Below are 21,399 nucleotides of genomic sequence, written 5' to 3'. Positions count from 1 at the left end.
CTAGAGTGCTTGTGAGTGGAGTTCATGCCTGTCAATGTTTCACGTGGCTTGTTAGAAGTCAACACTGACTAGTTTGTTTCACAAACAAGAAAAATTTATGAAATGGTCTTGGACATTGGAGTGTAAGTTCATATAGAAATTGTAATTGAGGATACGGCTAATGAGGGTTGTTTTTAGGAATAGCTTGAGATCAAAGCTGAGCACTCATTATCTGGAGGAGTATTTGCATTTGTTGTGAAGCCCCGATGAGACTTTTAAAATAGACTCCACCAGGAGAGCTGGACACTGCAATTGAGGCTTATCAAAGCCAGGGCAGGCTGCATCCTATATTAGAAAGTGGAATAAGCAGAGGATTCTCCCAGTCATTCAACATGGTGGGAGGATCAACATCCCTTAGGGATTTAATGAAAACCCAGGACATTGAAAAGTTTAGCACTAGGCTTAGATTCTGGAGTTCCAAAAGGAGTATGATGCTATAAGGTATGCCAAGAAGAGAATTGAAAAGGAAACCTATGTCTCCTTCGGTGATGGTCCTAAGTCCATGAGGAGGACGTGCTCTGAAGACAGGACCTGGATTTGTATCCCGGAAAGGAGTGAGATTTAGTACCACAAGGCTTCGTAGAGATTCACTCACTTAGATTGGGCCACAATATCATAGTAGATTACAGCAGTCCATCCAGTCTGCCCATCCAGATTCAATCTAAAAAAATTTTTTTTTTCTTCATCTTAGCTATTTCTGGGCAAGAATCCAAAGCTCTGCCCGGTACTGTGCTTAGGTTCCAACTACTGAAGTCTCCATCAAAGCTCACTCCAGCCTATCTACACCCTCCCTAGCCCATCCTCAACCAAACAGCCATATACAGACCCAGACCGTGCAAATCTGCCCAGTACTGGCCTTAGTTCTTCACTATTTACTATTATTTTCTGATTCTTGAGCCTCTGTGTTCACCCCACACTTTTTTTTAACTCTGTCACCATTTTCCTCTCCACCACCTCACTCAGGAGCCCACTCCAGGCATCCACCACCCTCTCCTTAAAGAAGAATTTCCTTACATTGCTGGAAGAATTGATGATCTTCAAGTTGTACTACCGATAGATTTAATGGTACCATTGGTGTTGCAGGGTACCAAGGCATTGTTGACCTAAATATAGAGGTATGCCTCAGAAGAGACAGTTCCTGTCAAAACTGAGAGAGAGAGACTGCTCACGGTAGCGTTTGGTATACATCGACTCACTCGAAGCTGGAAGACCTGGATGTTGCACGTCATGTATCGACTCACTCGATACTGGAGACAGCGACATCGTGATGGAGACACTGACATCATAAAGCATTCAACAAAGTCTTCACCCCTTTTCTAAAATGTAGACGCATATTAGTTTGGCGCAAAGATAAAGGAAGAGCATTCCAAAGCATTGGGCCCTGGACAGAGAGCATCGACTTCCAGTTACTCAAAAGTCACACCACAGCCAATGACGGAACTTCTAAACAAATTTTGCTAGAGGACTGTAACTGTCTCACGCAAAGGACAATACCACTGTAGCAAAGAATGAATGCTAAATGGACAGTTAGACTGGAACATTTTAAAGATCAAGCAGAGAACTTTAAACTCCACATGCATGTCAACTGGCAACCAATGAAGCTCACGAAATATCGGTATAATGTGATCATATTTAGAGGTATGAACAATAAAATGTGCTGCAGCATTTTGGGCTAGCTGTAATGCCTGCAAAACACATTTGGGCAAACCCAAATAGTTACAATAATCAAGCAGAGGGATTATCAACAGCGTGACAACCAAACGAAAATTATCCTGAGAGAGATAATCACATAACCAACGCAGTTTGAAAAACACACCAGAAATTAAATCCTTAATCTGAGCCTTAAAGGGCAATGTGGAATCAAACACAACTCCCAGATACCTACACTGCCCTTGTACCAGAACAACCTCACCTGCAAGAAAAATTTAAGTTTATCAGGGAAATTGGCCAATAGGAATCCACAAATGCCGGATTCCTATTTAGCTTGGGGATCAGTACTATATGGGCACAATTAGCGCGAGCAGGGAAATTTCCGGTAGACACGACCTGGGAAAATAAGCCTCCAAAGACAAAGCAATGTGGTCCTGTATGATTATATAAAATTCAGAGGGGAGACTGTAGGGTCTGGGAGCATTCGAAAGCAGAGATTTTTTAATAGCCATCTGAATTTCCCGGGCCATGATAGTCCTGTGAAGGAGGTGGCCCTCCTCCTTCATAAGCTTAAACAATCGTATAGAACAAAGGTAAGATGTTAAGGCACTAGAAGGCATTTTTCTGGAGTAGAACTCCCGGAAATAATTAAGAAAAATCTTAGTCAGGCGATCCCTATCCGTAATGAAAGTTTTATTTTGTAAAATCACTTTACAAAAATGAGGGCCCTTCCAAGAGTGTACTAAGCGAGCCAATAATTTACCAGTACGATTGTTGTATCTATAAAATCGATATTTATGATATTGTTGGGACCACATCATTTTTTTCATGAAGTTTAACATTGAGTACGACTTGAGCTACCTGAAGGTCTTTATCAATCGGATTTCTAGTTTTAATCCATCAACGTTTACAGTTATCTATTTGCCTCTGTAAATATAACAATTCCCTGGAATATTCTTTCTTCTTCCTACCTATGTATGCTATAGTTTCCCCACGAAGGACTGCTTTGACTGTTTCCCATAACAATACCGGATTTGGAATGGAAAGGGCATTAAACTCCAGAAATTGTTCGCATCGTTTAAGTATGTGAGACATATAACGCTGATCCCAGTACAAATAGAAAGGAAATCTCCACTGATCAGGCAGGTTCCCAATTTGTATGCCTTGCACCTCCAACCATTCCATAGCATGGTCTATACAAGTTCTTATCTCGACACTAGCCACGCAAGGGAAAAAGGGAAAAAGTGACCAAAATGTAGTAATTTCTAGATATGGTTGGATGTGCACAGGTCACATGCATATAGTCTTTATCTAAAGGATGATAGTCACCAAACATCAACCAAATCTATAACCTGACAAAACTGTCTAGTTTTGACCATAAGATCCAAAAGGGAAGCATTTCCAAGCAGCTCATAAGGGGCCAGGAATGGAAAGGATGTTGCAGCGAGGGCCTGAGCCCGAGCACACCTCTGAGGAATCTTGTCACATCCAGATAAGCAGTCAGCAAAACCTTGCGACTCTGCACCAGGAAATAGGAAAGCCTGGCAACCTGCACTTTTAGGGAGGCTACTGCAAGACCTTTCTCCAGTCCAGCCTGGGAGCCTGTAGCAGCTCTACCTGGTCCTTTATATACCAAATTGAAAAGCCTTCCAAGTTTTAGCATAGGCCACTATAGTAGATGGCTTCTTAGCCAGGAGGAGAGTAGCAATAATCACATCTGAATACTCCTTGAAGATTAGAGCCTTGCACTCAACAGCCATGCCATAAGTAAGTGGAGTAATATCCAAAGGAGGTCTGAATGTTGGAGTCACTCATGACAGTGCACTGGGAAGTGGAGGTTGGAGCCTCAAGCTTCAGCTCTTTAATAGAATCATCAATAAAGTAACTGATTTCAACAGGTGGCGGATCCAAGGGTCATCGCCTTCTTCAGGAACCAGAGAAGCCTTGTGACTGTCAGACTCAAACAGGAAGCCAGAGTGATCCAGGACTGAATCTGAGTCCCGAGACAAAAACGGCGGTTTACATTTATACAGGTACTTATTTTTTACCTTGGAAAATGGAGAATTAAGTGACTTGTGCAAGGTCACAAGGAGCAGCCCTGAGATTTGATCCTACAACCTCTGGGTGCAGAGGCAGCAGTTCTACCACTAGGCCACTCCTCACCTTTTTAAAGTCTTTTGAATAAAAAATCCACAATGCACTGATCTTTTTACCTATTAGGGAAAAACAAATTTAATGTCAGGCATGGACAAAGCAACTTTTTGCAGGTGGATCCAGTCTAAGTTTTTACAAACAGCTGATTTTCTTTCTATGGAAGGCACTTTGAAATCTTTCTCTTTTTTTGCAGCAAACATCTGGGGTTTTACTAGGTGACATTTTTGCCTACAAGCAGATAGCACAATATATAGCCCATGTGCTTCAACCAGGATCTTTGTTTTGTTCCTGTTGGTTACCATTTTGTAATACTTTGACTGCTTCGGCTAGAAGTCAGTTACTTAACTAAATATCAAATATTTGCTGAACTTACCCATTTGTACCTGCTGTTCCTTGAGGGGGAAGGGGGTGGGGGTGGGCTGGTGTTTCCGGGCATATGCTCTTGTTTTGATGTTTTGTACTGCTTGATCTGGTTTTCACCATTTGGGGTTTTGTTTATTTATTTTATGTATTTATATACCGCCTATCAAAGTTATCTAAGCAGTTTACAATCAGGTACTCAAGCATTTTCCCTACCTGTTCCGGTGGGCTCACAATCTATCTAATATACCTGGGGCAATAGAGGATTTAATGACTTGCCCAGGAGCAGCAAGGGGCTTGAACCCACAACTTCAAGGTGCTGAGGCTGTTGCTTTAACCACTACACCACTCCTTCCTCCACTAACCACTACACCACTTCTTCCTTGGAGCTAAAAGAACTAAAACATGAAATTGATGCTGTTAGTGATCTGTAATCTGTTGCTAAAATCGTCTGTAGTACCTGAAGATTAGAGAGTGGCCAATGTTATGCCAATTTTTAAAAAGGGCTTCAGGGGAGATCTGGGAAATAACAAACTGGTAAGCCTCACTTCAGTGCCAGGAAAATGGTAGAAACAATTATAAAAAATAAAATTGTGGAACACGTAGACAAACATGATTTAATATGACGGAGTCAGCATGGGTTCAGCCAAGAGAAATCTTGCCTCACAATTTGCTTGACTTCTTTGAAGGTGTGAATAAACATGTGGATAAAGGTGAGCCGGTTGATATAGTGTATATAGATTTTCAGAAAGCTTTTGATAAAAGTTCCTCACGAGAGGCTCCTGAGAAAATTAAAGTGTCATGGTATAGGTGGCAGAGTTCAATTGTGGATTAGGGTAGGGTTAAATGGTCATTTTTCTCAATGGAGGAGAGTAAACAGTGGAGTGCCGCAGGGGTCTGTACTGGGACCGGTGCTATTTAACTTATTTATAAATTATCTGGAAATTGGAACGATGAGTGAGGTGATTAAATTTGCAGATGATGCTAAACTGTTCAAAGTTGTTAAAACACATCCGGATTGTGAAAAATTGCAGGCGGACCTTAGGAAATTAGAAGACTGGGCGTCCAAATGACAGATGAAATTTAATGTGAACAAATGCAAAGTGATGCACATTGGTAAGAATAAACTGAATCACAGTTAACGGATGCTAGGGTCCACCTTGGGGATTAGCGCCCAAGAAAAAGATCTGGGTATCATCGTAGACAATACGATGAAACCTTCCGCCCAATGTGTGGCGCCGGCCAAAAAGCAAACAGGATGCTAGGAATTATTTAAAATAGGAATGGTTAACAAGACTAAGAATGTTATAATGCCCCTGTATCGTCCATGGTGTGACCTCATCTGGAATATTGCATTCAATTCTGGTCTCCTTATCGCAAGAAAGATATAGTGGCACTAGAAAAGGTTCAAAGAAGAGTGACCAATATGGTAAAGGGGATGGAACTCCTCTCATATGAGGATAGACTAAAACGGTTAGGGCTCTTCACTTGGAAAAGAGACAGCTGAGGGGAGATATGATTGAAGTCTACAAAATCCTAAGTGAAGTAGAACGGATACAAGTGGATCGATTTTTCGCTCCGACAAAAATTACAAAGACCAGGGAACACTCGGTGAAGTTATAGGGAAATAGTTTTAAAACCAATAGGAGGACATTTTTTTTTCACTCAGAAAATAGTTACGCTCTGGAACGCGTTGCCAGAGGATGTGGTAAGAATGGATAGCGTAGCTGGTTTTAAGAAAGGTTTGGACAAGTTCCTGGAGGAAAGGTCCATAGTCTGTTATTGAGAAAGACATAGGGGAAGCCACTGCTTGCCCTGTATTGCTAGCATAGAATAGAAACTTCCACTTGCAGATGCACGCGACTTCAGGCAGGCTCCAGCGGCTTGAACAAATTACTCTATAAAGTTAAAACGTGCCACGAAGGTAAGAGGGAGGGTGATGCTCGGATGCGAGGGGTGCTGAAGGGCGGTGGAAAGGAACAGACGCTGAAAGGGGTGGCGAGAGGGAAGGGTGGTAGCGGAAAGGAAAGGAACAGACACTGAAGAGGGGTGGAGAGGAACAGATGCTGAAAGGAAATGGGGAAGAGAGAGTGGGGAGAAGACGCTGAAGGGAAATGGGGAAGAGAGAGTGGGAAGAAGATGTTGAAGGAAAATAGGGAAGAGAGAGTGGGGAGAAGATGCTGGAAGGGAAGAAGACAAGAGATGCCAGACTATGGGGGAAGAGGGAAGAAGATGGGTGCCAGACCAATTGGGGGGGTGGAGGGAGAGATGGAAGGGAGAGGCACAGTAACAGAGTAAATGGAAGACAAAGAGAGAAGGCAGACAGTGGATGGAAGGAACTGAATGAGAAGATGAGGAAAGCAGAAACCAGACAACAAAGGTAGAAAAAAAAAATTCTAATTATTATTATTATTATTTTTTTTTTGCTTTAGGATAAAGTAGTATATTAATTGTGTTGATAAAAATTTATAAACAAAGCCCTGTCAGCTGAACATCTTTCTCTAGTTCAGCAGCCAGAACTTTGATTTATAAGGAAGGAATAAGCTAAATATTGCAGTACTGAGGCATGTATGGATGCTGTGGGGACAGTGGTCGTGGGGACGAGGTGGGGACAGTGGTTGTGGGGACGGGGTGGTGACAGGGATGGTGGTTGCGGGGATGGAAACAATTTTTTTTCCTATGTCATTCTTCAATATGGCGAGAACATAATAAGAAAAAAAATAATAAAAAGCTAGAAATAGCTATATGACTGAGTATCACATTTCTTTCTCCAAACGTGACAATGATAGGAAAGTTGTTAACTGCAAAGGTTCAAAGAAAACATACTTGAGTGTGCGATAGTACATAATGCATTTGCAAGGGTTTCTAAGATAAAATGTTGCCCCCAGAGATATAACACCAGGCTTCAAAAAGAAAAAATTCAAGTCTTCACCTTTGTGTCTCACATGACAAATCGGGAAACATTTGTATTTTAAACCCCAGGAATTCTTTTTGTCTATTCTTGGAAAAAAAGTCTCAAAATCCAGGCTTTGTCTGATGAAAGCCACTGTTAATATCAACCTTGCAGTTATCGCTGTTTCTTTATAGGAAAGCTCCAATAAAGTTGAAATATTCTTGACTAATAATCTATGCTCTATTTGGTAAATAGTAGACTTGTGAAAACGGAGACATAGATTCTTCAGGGACCTCTAAAGTTTCCATTAAATATCTTTTTTAACATCTCCCTAGGAGTTACAGTAGTAACCCTAGGAAAATTAATCAATATCAAATTATTATTTCGAGAATAATTCTCTAGCATTTCAATTTTCCTGCTACGATTCGTATTGTCCTTGATTAAGGTCTCCTGAACTTGTTTAAAGGTTTTTAATTCCTGTTCAGATTTTTCCATTGAAGATTTAGAAACATTAATATCTAACTTAAAATTTTTTATTTCTTGTGTGTGTTCATTGAGTTTCCCTTCTATATTGGAAATGGGGATTTATAGACTTGATCAAGTTGGCCACAAGGTCCCACAAAGATTCTAGTGTCACTTCACAGGGTTTATCTGTAACAAATTGTTGTTGCACTGAGAATTGCTCACCATCTTGATTTTCCCATTGGTCCTCCTCTGGATCTGTCCATTCCCTGAAGATGAACAAATCTCAGACTCCACATTAGGGCTTTCCTGTAACATAGGAGTGCCTAGTCCCAAGCTCCCCCTTGTTACCTCCATGGCATCCGGAGAGAGAAACAGCCCGCCTTCTGGGGTTTCCTCCGCCCGTGGGAAGCTAGTAATCTGAGGCTGTGGGGGTGGTGCTCTTGTGTCAGGACTTAGTTGTATCAGGCCCCAGGGTAACTGCTTCAGTTCCATCTCTCCAAAGCATCTCCAATGGGGAAGTCACCGACACTGTCGAGGTACTCTGCATATGCATGCAGAGTACCTTGACGGCGCTGGTGAATTCCCTGCAGGAGCTCCTCTATATTACCGAAGGTAACTGCTCCAGGGCACCAGTGGTACTCCGGGCCTCTTCTCTTCGGCATTTCAAGTTGCTAATTCGGTAGAGTTAGAAAGAAAAGTTAGCAATAGAGAGAGTGCTCTGGAATGTATTGCTCAGTTCATGTAGCCAGCGGCCATCTTAAATATCCCCCACAGTGTATTTCATACTTTAAAGATGTGGGAGGTACAGGATGCCAATTTGACTGTTAAACTTAAGAAATTATTTTGGTCTATATGGTAACCTTATATACAGACATTTCTGTCCTGTGTCCAAAGTCAGGTTCTTAATAAGCTGTAATTATGAGTCTTCATTTTCTTATACATATACCTCATATTCTTCACTTGGGTTGATGGGTCAAGTGGTGGGAGCGTTGGGGGACATGTGCAAGGAGGTGAGACTGGATGTGGAATGTTTAGCATTGTTGGAGGTTATAAGAGTCCAGACTTTCTGCTTCATTGTTTAGGTTCTGTTAGAGATAATTGTACTAAACTATAAGCTCCTCTAAGTTTGCCAAAAGGTGCTTAAAAAGATACAAAAAGGAGGCAAAAAATGTCAATAAGGACTCTATGAGTGTCCTTCAATTGATATTTGGTACCTGTGTGGTTTGGTTTGTTAGGAGAGATAATTGTACAGCACTTTTGGCTGTGGTCTTATTTTGCTACCATGTGTTCTTTTAAAACTTTAATAAATACATTTGAAAATGTAGCATAAGTGATGCATGTGCACATTTACACACATGTAATGCCAGTATTCTGCCTAAGTGCTATTATGCAAATAATTGCTAAACTTACATAGCCTGTATTTGAAAGATGATTTACATAGGGGCAAAGCATGGGTGGCACATAAGCAGGACTCCCACTTATGGAATACTGTAAGTTACACATGTCCCTGCCACTTACACTTACCCCAAACTCTATGGCTAGCATGAATGTGAGCACCTAAATGCTGAGCAGATCGATATTCGGTAATGCTATTATTCTAGAACAGAATCTAGGCACCTAGTTCCATTACAGTACAGGCTCCTACCAAGCATCCTGTTATATAATTGCCCTTTAGGCACTTGAGTTAGGCAGTCTCAATTTTAGGAGTGTAACTTTTCAGCAGAAAAAGCAGTTACTTACTGTAACAGGTGTTATCCAGAGGCAGATATTCTCACTGATGGGTGATGTCACCAACAGAGCCCCAGTACGGATCACTTTAAGAACTTGGAAAGTTATCGGCTGTCCGCACTGCGCATGCGCAAGTGCCTTCCCGCCCAATGTAGGTGCGCGGTCCCTCAGTTAAGATAAGCCAGCTAAGAAGCCAACCCAGGGAGGTGGGAGGGTTGTGAGAATATCTGCCTTCTGTCCCTGGATAACACCTGTTACGGTAAGTAACTGTGCTTTATCCCAGGACAAGCAGGCAGCATATTCTCACCTCCAAGCTAACAGGATGGGATGGTGGGAGAGTTGGCCTTTAGGAAAATAAATTTTGTAATACAGATTGGTTGAAGTGCCCATCCCTTTTGGAGAATGACTCCAGACAGTAGTGAGAAGTGAAGGTATGAACTGAGGACCAGGTGGCAGTTTTACAGATTTCCTCAATGGGAGTAGATCTGAGGAAAGCAACAGAAGCTGCCATAGCTCAAACTTTATGGGCTGTGACAGCTCTCCAGTGCCAGTCCAGTCTGAGCATAGCAGAACAAAATGCAGGCAGCAAGCCAGTTGGAAATCGTTCTCTTGGAAACAGGATGCCCCAACTTATTTGGATCAAATAAGATGAAGAGGTACTATGTGGCTTTGTGCGATCCAGGTAGTAAGTCAAAGCTCGTTTACAGTCCAAAGTATGTAAGGCCTGTTCTCCATGAAGAGAATGAGGCTTAGGAAAAAATACTGGTAGAACAATCGACTGATTGAGGTGAAAGTCAGAGACAACTTTTGGAAGAAATGAAGAACCACCTTATCACGATGAAAAACTGTGAAAGGTGGATCCGCTACCAGTGCTTGTAACTCACTGACCCTCCTGGCAGAGGCGAGTGCAATAAGAAAGACTACTTTCCAGGTAAGAAATTTGAGATGAGTTGTAGCCATTGGTTCAAATAGTGGTCTCATCAAACTGGAAAGAACCACATTAAGATCCCAGATGACAGGTGGAGGCTTAAGAGGAGGTTTCACATTGAAAAGGCCTTTCATGAATCTGGAGACCAACAGATGAGCAGTAAGTGGTTTGCCCGGGACTGGTTCATGATAAGCAGTAATAGCACTGAGATGGACTCGAATGGATGTAGATTTAAGTCCAGAGTCAAATAGAGAAAGAAGATAGTCCAACACCAACTCCACTGCCAAGGAAGTTGGATCATGATGATAAAGAAAACACCATGATGAAAACATAGTAACATAGTAGATGACGGCAGATAACGACCCGAATGGTCCATCCAGTCTGCCTAACCTGATTCAATTTAAATTTTTTTTCTTCTTAGCTATTTTTGGGCAAGAATCCAAAGCTTTACCCGGTACTGTGCTTGGGTTCCAACTGCCGAAATCTCTGTTAAGACTTACTCCAGCCCATCTACACCCTCCCAGCCATTGAAGCCCTCCCCAGCCCATCCTCCACCAAACGGCCATACACAGACACAGACCGTGCAGTCTGCCCAGTACTGGCCTAGTTCAATATTTAATATTATTTTCTGATTCTAAATCTTCTGTGTTCATCCCACGCTTCTTTGAACTCAGTCACAGTTTTACTCTCCACCACCTCTCTCGGGAGCGCATTCCAGGCATCCACTACCCTCTCCGTAAAGTAGAATTTCCTAACATTGCCCCTGAATCTACCACCCCTCAACCTCAAATTATGTCCTCTGGTTTTACCATTTTCCTTTCTCTGGAAAAGATTTTGTTCTACGTTAATACCCTTCAAGTATTTGAACGTCTGAATCATATCTCCCCTGTCTCTCCTTTCCTCTAGGGTATACATATTCAGGGCTGCCAGTCTCTCCTCATACGTCTTCTGGCGCCTCCTATCATTTTCGTCGCCCTCCTCAGACCGCCTCAAGTCTTCTTACGTCTTTCGCCAGATACGGTCTCCAAAACTGAACACAATACTCCAAGTGGGGCCTTACCAATGACCTCGTCTACTTCTGTTGATAATAGTGCTGAGTGGATGGTTTCCTAGAGGGATCAATAATTTGACGAACAGGCTGAGAGAGGAGCATTTGAGTAGAGCTCAGCCCGAGAGAAACCAAGCTGTCAGGTGTAGAGACTGCAGGTTGGGATGTAGAAGGGATTGCTGATTCTGAGTAAGCAGAGTAGGAAACACTGTTAGAAGTATGGGTTCCCTGGAACTGAGTTGAAGAAGGGAAAACCAATGTTGCCTGGGCTACCGTGGAGCAATGAGAATCATGATGGCTGCTTCTCTCTTGAGCATGAACACAGTTCTCAATATGAGAGGGATTGGAAGGAAGGCATAAAGGAACTTACCCGTCCAATCCAGAAGAAAGCATCTGCTGCTAGACGGAGAGGAGAGTACAGTCTGGAGCAAAACTGGGGCAACTGGTGGTTGTGAGGAGCCGCAAACAAGTCCACTTGTGGAATGCCCCATTGAGCAAAAATGGACTGAAGAGTTGCAGAGTCAAGAGTCCATTCATGAGGCTGAAGAATCCTGCTGAGATTGTCTGCTAACACATTCTTCTCCCCTTGAATGTAGACAGCCTTTAAGAGTAGGTTGCGAGCTTGTCGCCCAAGACCAGATTTTCTGGGCTTCCTGACACAACAGAAAAGAGCCCGTGCCTCCTTGCTTGTTGATGTACTACATTGCCACTTGATTGTCCGTGCAAAGGAGGAGAACTTAAGGGAACAGGAAATGTTGAAACGCCTTGAGAGCATAAAACATTGCTCTGAGTTCCAGGAAATTGATTTGGAATTTCTTTTCTCTGGCAGTCCAAAGACCCTGAGTCTGAAGATCGTCCATATGTACCCCCTAGGCATAAGGAGACGCGTCTTTGGTGATGATCTTGTGATGAGGAGGCAAGTGAAATAGGAGAACTCTGGAAAGATTGGATGAGGTCATCCACTATTGAAGAGACTGCACAAGAGACGATGTTACGGATATGTGCTGTGAAAGACGATCCGTTGCTTGAGACCACTGGGACGCTAGAGTCCACTGAGGAGTTCGCAGATGGAGTCTTACCAGGGGTGTGACATGGACAGTGGAGGCCATGTGGCCTAGAAAAACCATCATGTGTCTGGCAGAGATGGTTTGAAGAGGAAGCAATTGCTGACAGAGACGAATGAGAGTCTGAAGTCGATATAGCGGAAGAAACGCCCTCATAAAAGTGATGTCCAGGATTGTCCCAATGAATTGAAGACGCTGAGTCGGAATGAGATGCGATTTGGGGAAGCTAACTTCGAATCCCAGAAGCTGCAGAAAGGAGATGGTTTGAGATGTTGTTTGAACCACTCTCTGAGAGGAAACATCCTTGATCAACCAGTTGTCCAGGTAAGGGAAAACCTGAAGGCCGTGTAAACGAAGAGAGGCGGCCACCACAATCAAGCATTTCGTGAATATTCTGGGAGAAGAACCTTGTACTGGGTAATGATATTGATGTATCTGAAACCGAAGGTACTTCCGAGAGACTGGATGAATGGGGAAATGCGTGTAGGCTTCTTTGAGGTCTAGGGAGCATAGCCAATCGTTCTGATTGAGATGAGGATAAAGGAGAGCCAATGACAACATCCTGAATTTTTCTTTGAGTAAAAATTTGTTGACAGCTCTGGGATCCAAGACGGCCCTTAGTCCCCTGACTTCTTGGGTACTAAGAAGTAACGGGAGTAGAATCCTCTGCCCTGGTGATTGAGAGGAACTGATTCGATTGCATTTAGCAGAAGAAGAGATTGCACCTCATGCAGAAGTAGGGAGGACTGTGCAGGGTCAAAAGCAGACTCTTTTGGAGGACTGTCTGGAGGAAGAGTCTGGAAATGAAGAGTGTAACCCTGACGAACGATGGCGAGGACCAAAAGATCTGAGGTAATGAGTTCCCAACGATTGATGAAGAACTGAAGACGACCCCCGATGGGCTGGGGTAATGGGTGAGAAATGCTGAGGATGGCTATGCTCTGAAGAAACAGGTCCAAAAGGCTGTTGAGGTTTGGGTTGTGCAGCTGGTTGCTTCTGCTGTTGTTGGCGAGGCTGCTGTTGTTGAGGCTGCCGTTGTCTGCAAGTTTGAGACTGAGGTGGTTGCAAGGGTCTAGCAGCAAACCAACACTGGTAACTAGACTGTGGCCTGTAAGGGCGAGCAGGTGGAGGCTTTTTCTTGTTTTTAACCAAAGTATCCCACCTGGTTTCATGAGCTGACAACTTTTGGGTAGTGGTATCTAAATACTCTCCAAAAAGTTCATCGCCCAAACAAGGAGCATTGGCCAGACGATCTTGATGATTAACATCCAGCTCAGATACTCGAAGCCAAGCCAAGCATCGCATAGCTACAGACATGGCGGTAGCACGAGATGTATGCTCAAAGGTATCATAAATAGAGCGAACCAAAAACTTCCCCAATTGCAACAAACTAGAAATGTACTGCTGCAAAAGAGGAACTTTATTCTCAGGCAAGTATTTTTGGAGGGCAGACACTTGTTGGACTAGGTGTTTAAGATAGAAGGAAAAATGGAAAGCATAATTCTCAGACCTATTGGTAAGCATGGAATTCTGGAATAAACGCTTACCAAAGCAGTCCATTGTTTTGCCATCCCTACCAGGAGGAACAGAAGCGTAAACACTGGCACCAGCAAATTTTTTAAGAGTAGACTTCACCAGAAGTTACTCATGGGGGAGTCGAGGCTTATCAAAACCAGGAAGAGCCACCACTCTGTATAGGGAATCCAGTTTGCAAGGAGCCCCAGGAACAGTTAAAGGAGTTTCTAGATTTTTATAAGTCTCCCTGAGAATATCATGAAGAGGGAGCTTAAGAAACTCCTTAGGTGGCTGCTCAAAATCTAATGCATCCAAAAATGCCTTAGATTTTTTGGATTCATATGCACAAATACCATCCTATAGGAATTGTGCTGCTGTCTGGACTACACTTGGTTTTCTACTGTTTTTTAAAGGAAGCCTCAGCCCCACCACTCCACCGCAAAATGTTATTTTATTGCGAGAAGATTTCTGTGGCTCTTCATCATTGGCCGTCCTTATTATCTGGTATTCTGTTGTATTTTGTTTATATCCCCATTCAAAAAAGTGCTTCAATAAGTTATTCACTAAATAGTGCTGAATGTTTATACATTTATTATGTGTTACTTAGCTTGCGTTATTCAACTTGAATCATAGCCAAAAACTCAGGAGTCTGACCCGACATGTTTCGCATAAAATGCTTTATCAAGGGTCCCCCGAGTGTGCTGCCGTCATCCGACTCCAAAAAGATAAGATTTTTTTGGAATCAGCCTCCAGAGGAATAGAAAGTGCCTCTGACATTTCCCTCAAAAATTTTGAGAAAGAGGTCTGTTCAGGCTTCGAAACAGGCTCTCGAGAAGATCGATCACCATCAACAGAAGCCTCATCATCTGTCAGGATAGGTTCCTCTGAATCCTCCCAAAGATCCAAGTCCTTCGTCGGTGGAGGTTGGGAGGTGTGCATCGAGGGCTCGAAATGCTTGAGTTTCCTCAATGATTTGCCCGATATCATCTCAGGAGATGTATAAGAGGAACAATGTTGAGCTGAATCCGACATCGCACCAGAAGATAAGTGTGCCGGCACCAAAGAAAGTTTCCGATTTGGTGCCGAGGCAGTGGAGACTGGCTCAACAAACGTCGATGTCGGGACGGACGGCTCAGACCTGGCCAATGCCCCCAGGGTCAAAGCTGAAACCTTATGCTCAGAGCAAATCGGCAAAGTGTCGCCAGCACGGGAAGTAAAAGTTGTAATTGCTCTCGTAACTGGACTTGTAATATTGCAGCAATTTTGTCCTCGAGAGTTGGCACCGGTACTGCTTGCTTTTTTGCCGGTACCTTCGGTGCGGCTCTACGCTCCGGAGATGAGGAGGCCGATGACGAGGCACTCACCTCGATCGGAGCCGAGCGTTTTTTAGGGCACCTTGAGGTTGGCAGGACTTGGCTCAATGCAGCAGTGACCTGAAGGCCTGAAGGGGTAGGGGACAGACTGCGACACCGAGGGTGAGTCCTCGATGTTGAATGATGCGATGTCGACTTCGGCGTGGATTCCGATGCCAAATCTCCTTCCATAGCAGACCCGAACAGCAAACGTTGTTGATTCTGACAGTTTCTGAGGGTCCTCTTCTGAAGGGAAGAGCAACAGGTGCAAGAATCAGCCCTGTGGTCTGGCCCTAGACACTGAAAACACCAGCAATGCGGGTCCGTGATAGAAATAGGGCAAGCACACTGTTCGCACTTTTTAAAACCCATTGGCGGATGGGACTTGGAGGGGAAAATAGCCTCAGCAAAATCGAAGGTCGAGGCTTGAGGCGTGGAACAGGCCCCGCCGGGCCAAGAGCGCGAAAAGGTAAAAAAAATTTTTAAACTTAGAATTGTAAGAAAAAGAAAACAAAATATGAAGAAAAAAATCAAAAAGAAAGCCAACGATACTGTTGAAAGTGACTTCTTAGCTCTGCAGAAACTAAGAAACTGAGGGATCGTGCGCCTACATCGGGCAGGAAGGCACTCGTGCGTGTGCGGTGCGGGCAGCCGAGAACTTTCCAAGTTCGTAAAGTGATCTGTACCGGGGCTCCGTTGGTGAAGTCACCCATCAGTGAGAATATGCTGCCTGCTTGTCCTGGGATGATATGGGTTCCAATGTTTAACTGAAAATAGGAGTCAAACCTAGGCACCTAACTTAGGAGCTTACATTTAGGAGAACCTTTTTTTTTTTTGTGGGGGGGGGGGATATTGAGCTCAATGAACCTGTTGTGAAAAGCATATTACCTGGTCATGTTCTCCTCTTTTACATGGTTTGTATCTCTTAGACAGTCAGAAGCCTTGAAGCCATCACATGTTTCATCTGTTCCCACAATTCCTTCTCCCAAAGACAATGGATCAAACAATGAATGGGTTGCAGCAAGCTGGCTACCAGTGAGCTGCTGTAGGATAGCATCTGTATGGCATAAGACTTCCTCTTGGTGCTGGGCAGCAACGTGCTTGTGGATGCTGGTCAGGTTGTGAAAGGGTTGGCTGCAGCACTCCCAGAGTGCCTTCCTAGAGCTGCTGGCTACTGCAGACATCTCCGTTGCTTTCACAAAGATAGCAAACGCCTGTGTAAACAAAGTCTTCTGTGATTTATGCATTATCTCAAGAGTTGGTTCCAAAAGCAATTGTTCCGCAAAATCTGCAAGAACCAGACCAGCAAAAGATGCAGAGCAGGCCAAGGTGATAAAAAATCTAGCATTTATATATAAAATTTTAGGGGTTATTTTCGATTATAAACTAACTTTCCATGATCACATTAGCAGTATTATTAAAGCAACCTTTTACAGGCTTCGTCGAATCCGCTCACTTTCACAATTTCTTTGCTCAAAATCTCTTAACATTCTCATTCACTCCTTGGTAATTTCCAAAATTGATTATTGCAATGCCCTTTTTAAGGGAATTGCTCAGAGTGAAATCAAACATCTACAAATTATCCAAAATGCTTCTATTAAACTCATATCAAAAGCCAGGAAATTTGATCATGTAACTCCCCTTCTTAGGAAAGCACATTGGCTTCCCGTATCTCACCGGATAACATATAAGTTATGCCTGCTTACTTTCAAATCCCTACTTTATAAAACCCCAGCATTTATTTACAAATTATTAATCCCTTATACTTCCAATAGAACGTTGAGATCTAATGAACAGCATTTACTGACGATTCCTTCTCTTAAGGTTATTAATACGAGGCGGCAATTTATTTTTTCTGTTACAGCCCCTCAAATTTTGAATTCTCTTCCTATTTATTTGAGGGAAGAGTGCAATCTGGAGAAATTTAAGAATAATTTAAAAACTTTTCTTTTTAAAGACGCCTTTGATAACTAATTTGCCAGCTCTCTGGCTAATTCTATTTTTATTGTATAATATTATGGAAATTTTCTGTTTCCCCTGCCTTATGTATTTTCCTTGATTGTTCTGCTTTCTTTTATATATTTTGTAGTTCACTTCCCTTCCCTGCGTTTATGGGTTTGTTAAGTCTGTTAATAGTCCTGCAGGACTTAATTATTGTTAAATATTGTATTGTTCCCTAAATATTGTAATTTTATTATTATGTTCATCGCTTAGAAATATGATTAAGCGATCAATCAAAAACCTTATTAAACTTGAAACTTGATGAATAAAACATAACACTCTCTAGCAGCCCAACATGGCCACGTTTCACCCCTTAATGGCTGTATCAGGGGCTTAGATAAAAACAAATTGATGTGGTAGCAGACATAAACCTGTCTTGTGATTACAAATTGATTTACAAATAGAGCTTCCTAGCACAGCAAGTATGTATAGTTTGCAATACTAGGAAGCTATGTTTGTGAACCAATTTATAATCACTAGAAAGGCCTGCTACAGCGCCGACTGGTTTTTATCAAAGCCCCTGATGTATCCCTTGAAAAGGCAAAACATGGCTATGTCGGGCTGGTAGAGAGTGTTGTGTTTTATTCATCTTATTATAAATAAATTTTATATTTTTCATCACCTTAGTCTGCTCTGCATCTTTTACTGTTCTTTATTTCAAGAGTTTGCTTTTATGACCTTGGGCCTGAAAAGATTAAACTTAAGGCCTGCTAACAAAATTTTCTATAAATTCCAGCTTCCCAAACTTATCCTGGTCACATCACAGTCTGTCGGGATTCAAGGATATCTATAATGAATTGGCATGGAATAAATCTACGTACATTTTAAACCTACTACATGCTAATTAATGTTATAAGAATATAAGAGAGTTGCTTTACTGGGTCAGACCAACAGTCCATCTAAGGACACGGTACTACTCGAAAGGGTCCAGAGAAGAGTGACTAAGATGGTTAAGGGGTTGGAAGAGCTGCCATACAGTGAAAGATTAAAGAAACTGGGCCTCTTCTCCCTCAAACAGAGGAGATTGAGAGGGGACATGATTGAAACATTCAAGGTACTGAAGGGGATAGACTTAGTAGATAAGGACAGGTTGTTCACCCTCTCCAAGGTAGGGAGAACAAAAGGGCACTCTCTAAAATTGAAAGGGGATAGATTCCATACGAACGTAAGGAAGTTCTTCTTCACCCAGAGAGTGGTAGAAAGCTGGAAAGCTCTTCCGGAGGCTGTTATAAGAAAAACACCCTCCAGGGATTCAAGACAAAGTTAGACAAGTTCCTGCTGAACAAGAATGTGTGCTGTTAGGGCTAGTCTCAGTTAGGGTGCTGGTCTTTGACCAGAGGGCCGCTGCGTGAGCGGACTGCTGGGCATGATGGACCACTGGTCTGATCCAGGATCTAACTAGGTGCTTGGGATCTGGGTTGACCACTGTTGGAAAAAGGATACTGGGCTTGATGGACCTTCGGTCTGTCCCAGTATGGCAATTCTTATGTTTTCAGGGAGGCATATAAAGAGACAAGAGAGGAGAGATACTGAGGATCTGCAGAATGAACACACTTGTAGATTAGTAATATGAGTTTGAACTCTATGTGAAGGCAGATAGGGATCCAGTGAAGTGATTTGAGGAGTGAGGTAAATGTAGTGAGGTTGGCAGAAGATACAGTATATACTCGAAAATAAGGTGATCCGAATATAAGTCGAGACCCCCATTTTACCCCAAAAAAGGAGGAAAAATGGTTGACTTTAATATAAGTCGGGCGGCTTAATATTCAAGTGCCCCTCCCTGCCAGGCACTGCACCCAGCCCCCTTCCCTCCTTCCTCTGTCAAGCTCTGCACCCAGCCCCCTCCCTCTCCTGTCAGGCTCTACACCCAGCCCTCCCTTCCCTCCATCCCTCATCAGGCTTTGCACTCAGCCCCCCCTTCCCTCCCTCCTCTGTCAGGCTCTGCACCCAGCCCCCTCCCTGCCAGGCACTGCCCCCAGCCCCCTTCCCTCCATCCCCTGTCAGGTTCTGCACCCAACCCCCTCCCTGCCAGGCACTGCACCCAGCCCCCTTCCCTCCCTCCCCCTGTCAGGCTCTGCATCCAAACCCCTTCCCTCCATCCCCTGTCAGGCTCTGCACCCAGCCCCTTCCCTGCCAGGCACTGCACCCAGCCCCCTTCCTTCCATCCTCTGTCAGGCACTCCACCCATTCAAAGAAATGGATCAGATTTGTCTGACAAGACCTACCTCTAGTGAATCCATGTTTCCTCGGGTTCTGTAATCTGCTGGATTCCAGAAATGTCACTATTCAAGTTTATTTAATTTTTGATGTACCATCTATCAGAAACATCTAAATGGTTTACAATAAAATTAATTATATAAAAAATATATAAATATAAAACCAGTAACAGTTACAGGGAAGGTAATAATCGAACCGACACGAAACAGGAGGGTAAAGGGAAAGAAATACAATGTAATAAGAAAAAGGAAAACACAAATGGGAGGGGCGAATGTAAAATTATGTCCTACCTGTTAATTTTCTTTCCTTTAGACGCAGCAGATGAATCCAGAGACCAATGGGATAGCACATGCCTACCAGCAGGTGGAGATAGAGCCCTGATTTTCAGGAATATATCTGGATGGAACTCCCTCTTGCCAATCAGTACTGCTCTTGCCCAAGCATCCGGGACAATGCAGCTGCAGCTCAAGAAAACTTTCCCATACAAGAACCAGAACAGTCAATAGCCAATGTAACACCAACCCCAGTACTCTCCCCTCAATTTTAGAAAATCTGTAAAAACGAATCTGTTTAGTCGAATTGTAACCTAAGAATTTTTACAACTTTCCTCTCTTCCTTTCTGTAAGCTTGTATGCGATGTCTTTGTATTGTGACCACTTCACTGTTTGTTCAGCTCCTTTCGTTGTAAACTGCCTCGAATCATCATGGCTTATATTTGATAACAATATAGTGTAAAATCTTCGCTGATTGGCCAGCACATCTTGTTGTATTTGATGACTTTATATTGTGACCACTTCGCTGTTTGTCCAGCTCCTTTCGTTGTAAACTGCCTTGAATCTTCATGGGTAATATTTGACGACAATTGTAGTGTAAACTCTTCGCTGACTGCCCAGCACATCTTGTTGAATCTTCATGGCTAAAATTTGATAACAATGTAGTGTAAACTCTTCACTGATTGTCCAGCACATCTTGTTGTAAACCGCCTCGAACTTTCATGGCTTTGGCGGTATATAAGAATAAAATTAGTAGTAGTAGTAGTAATCTGAAGATAATGCAAGAGAATTCTACGCACATCCAGCAAATGTAAAGACTGAAATTGACACCCCCCCCACTCTTCTTCCCTAAAAGCCGGAAGGAAGAGAGCCTGATTGACGTGAAAAGACGAAACTACCTTAGGCAGAAAAGAAGGAACCATCCGAATCGAGACCCGCGAGTCCAAAAAACATAAGAACGGATCCCTGCAAGACAGAGCTTGCAACTCTGACACCCGCCTTGTCGGGGCCACAGCCACCAGAAAAATCATCTTCACAGTAACATCCTTGATCGTCCCCGTACTCAAAGGTTCGAAAGGAGCTCCTATCAACCCCCCCCCAAGAACCACCTAAAAATTCCAATCTGGACACGGTTTCCACAGCGGTGGCCTAATCCCTTTAAGGAATCTCACGACATTTGGCTGAGACCCCAAAGAAGTATTAGACATCTTACCTCTGTAACAGGCGATAGCCGCCACTTGCACGCTAATCCTTTGGAAACCCCTTCTTACAAAAAAGAGAATATGAGACAAGGAAGCCTGAAAAGGCAAAATCCCCATTCTACAATACCAAGAGTCAAATACTCGCCAGACCCTAGCATAAGCCATAGAAGTAGACTTTTTCTTTGCCTGCAGCAGAGTAGAAATAACCTGCTTGGAATAACCCTTCCACTTCAGCCTTGACCTTTCAATAGTCAGGCCGTAAGACCACAGCGGGAGGGATCTTCTATCTGCACTGGTCCTTGTGTCACCAGGAACTGAAGTGGAGGGCCCTGCGACAGCTTCATCAGATCTGCATACCACGGACGACGTGGCCAATCCGGGGCAATGAACACCACTGATCCTGGGAAGTACGCAATCCGATCTAATACCTGGACTATTATCAACCAAGGAGGAAATGCATATAGCAGACTGTGCAGAGGCCATGGAAGAACCAATGCATCTATCCCTTATG

The 21,399-nt window shown here is 43.2% G+C and overlaps 1 protein-coding gene across 6 annotated transcripts in view; it reads right to left on the bottom strand.

The window, feature by feature from the left end:
- Positions 1-21,399, bottom strand: part of TSTD2 (thiosulfate sulfurtransferase like domain containing 2) — a 99,777-nt gene that overhangs the window by 74,769 nt on the left and 3,609 nt on the right. For all 6 annotated transcript variants that reach the window (XR_004536673.1, XM_033917069.1, XM_033917060.1 and 3 more), the window contains exon 3: positions 16,085-16,410. Coding sequence is in view for 5 of the 6 variants with exons in the window: in XM_033917069.1 (XP_033772960.1) it covers positions 16,085-16,410 (326 nt within the window). In the remaining variant the exon portion in view is untranslated. The remainder of the gene's footprint in view (positions 1-16,084; positions 16,411-21,399) is intronic.

The sequence above is a fragment of the Geotrypetes seraphini genome, chromosome 1 (assembly GCF_902459505.1).
Source record: "Geotrypetes seraphini chromosome 1, aGeoSer1.1, whole genome shotgun sequence".
Classification (NCBI taxonomy): Eukaryota; Metazoa; Chordata; class Amphibia; order Gymnophiona; family Dermophiidae; genus Geotrypetes; species Geotrypetes seraphini.
This window is presented reverse-complemented; position numbering and strand designations above follow the sequence as displayed.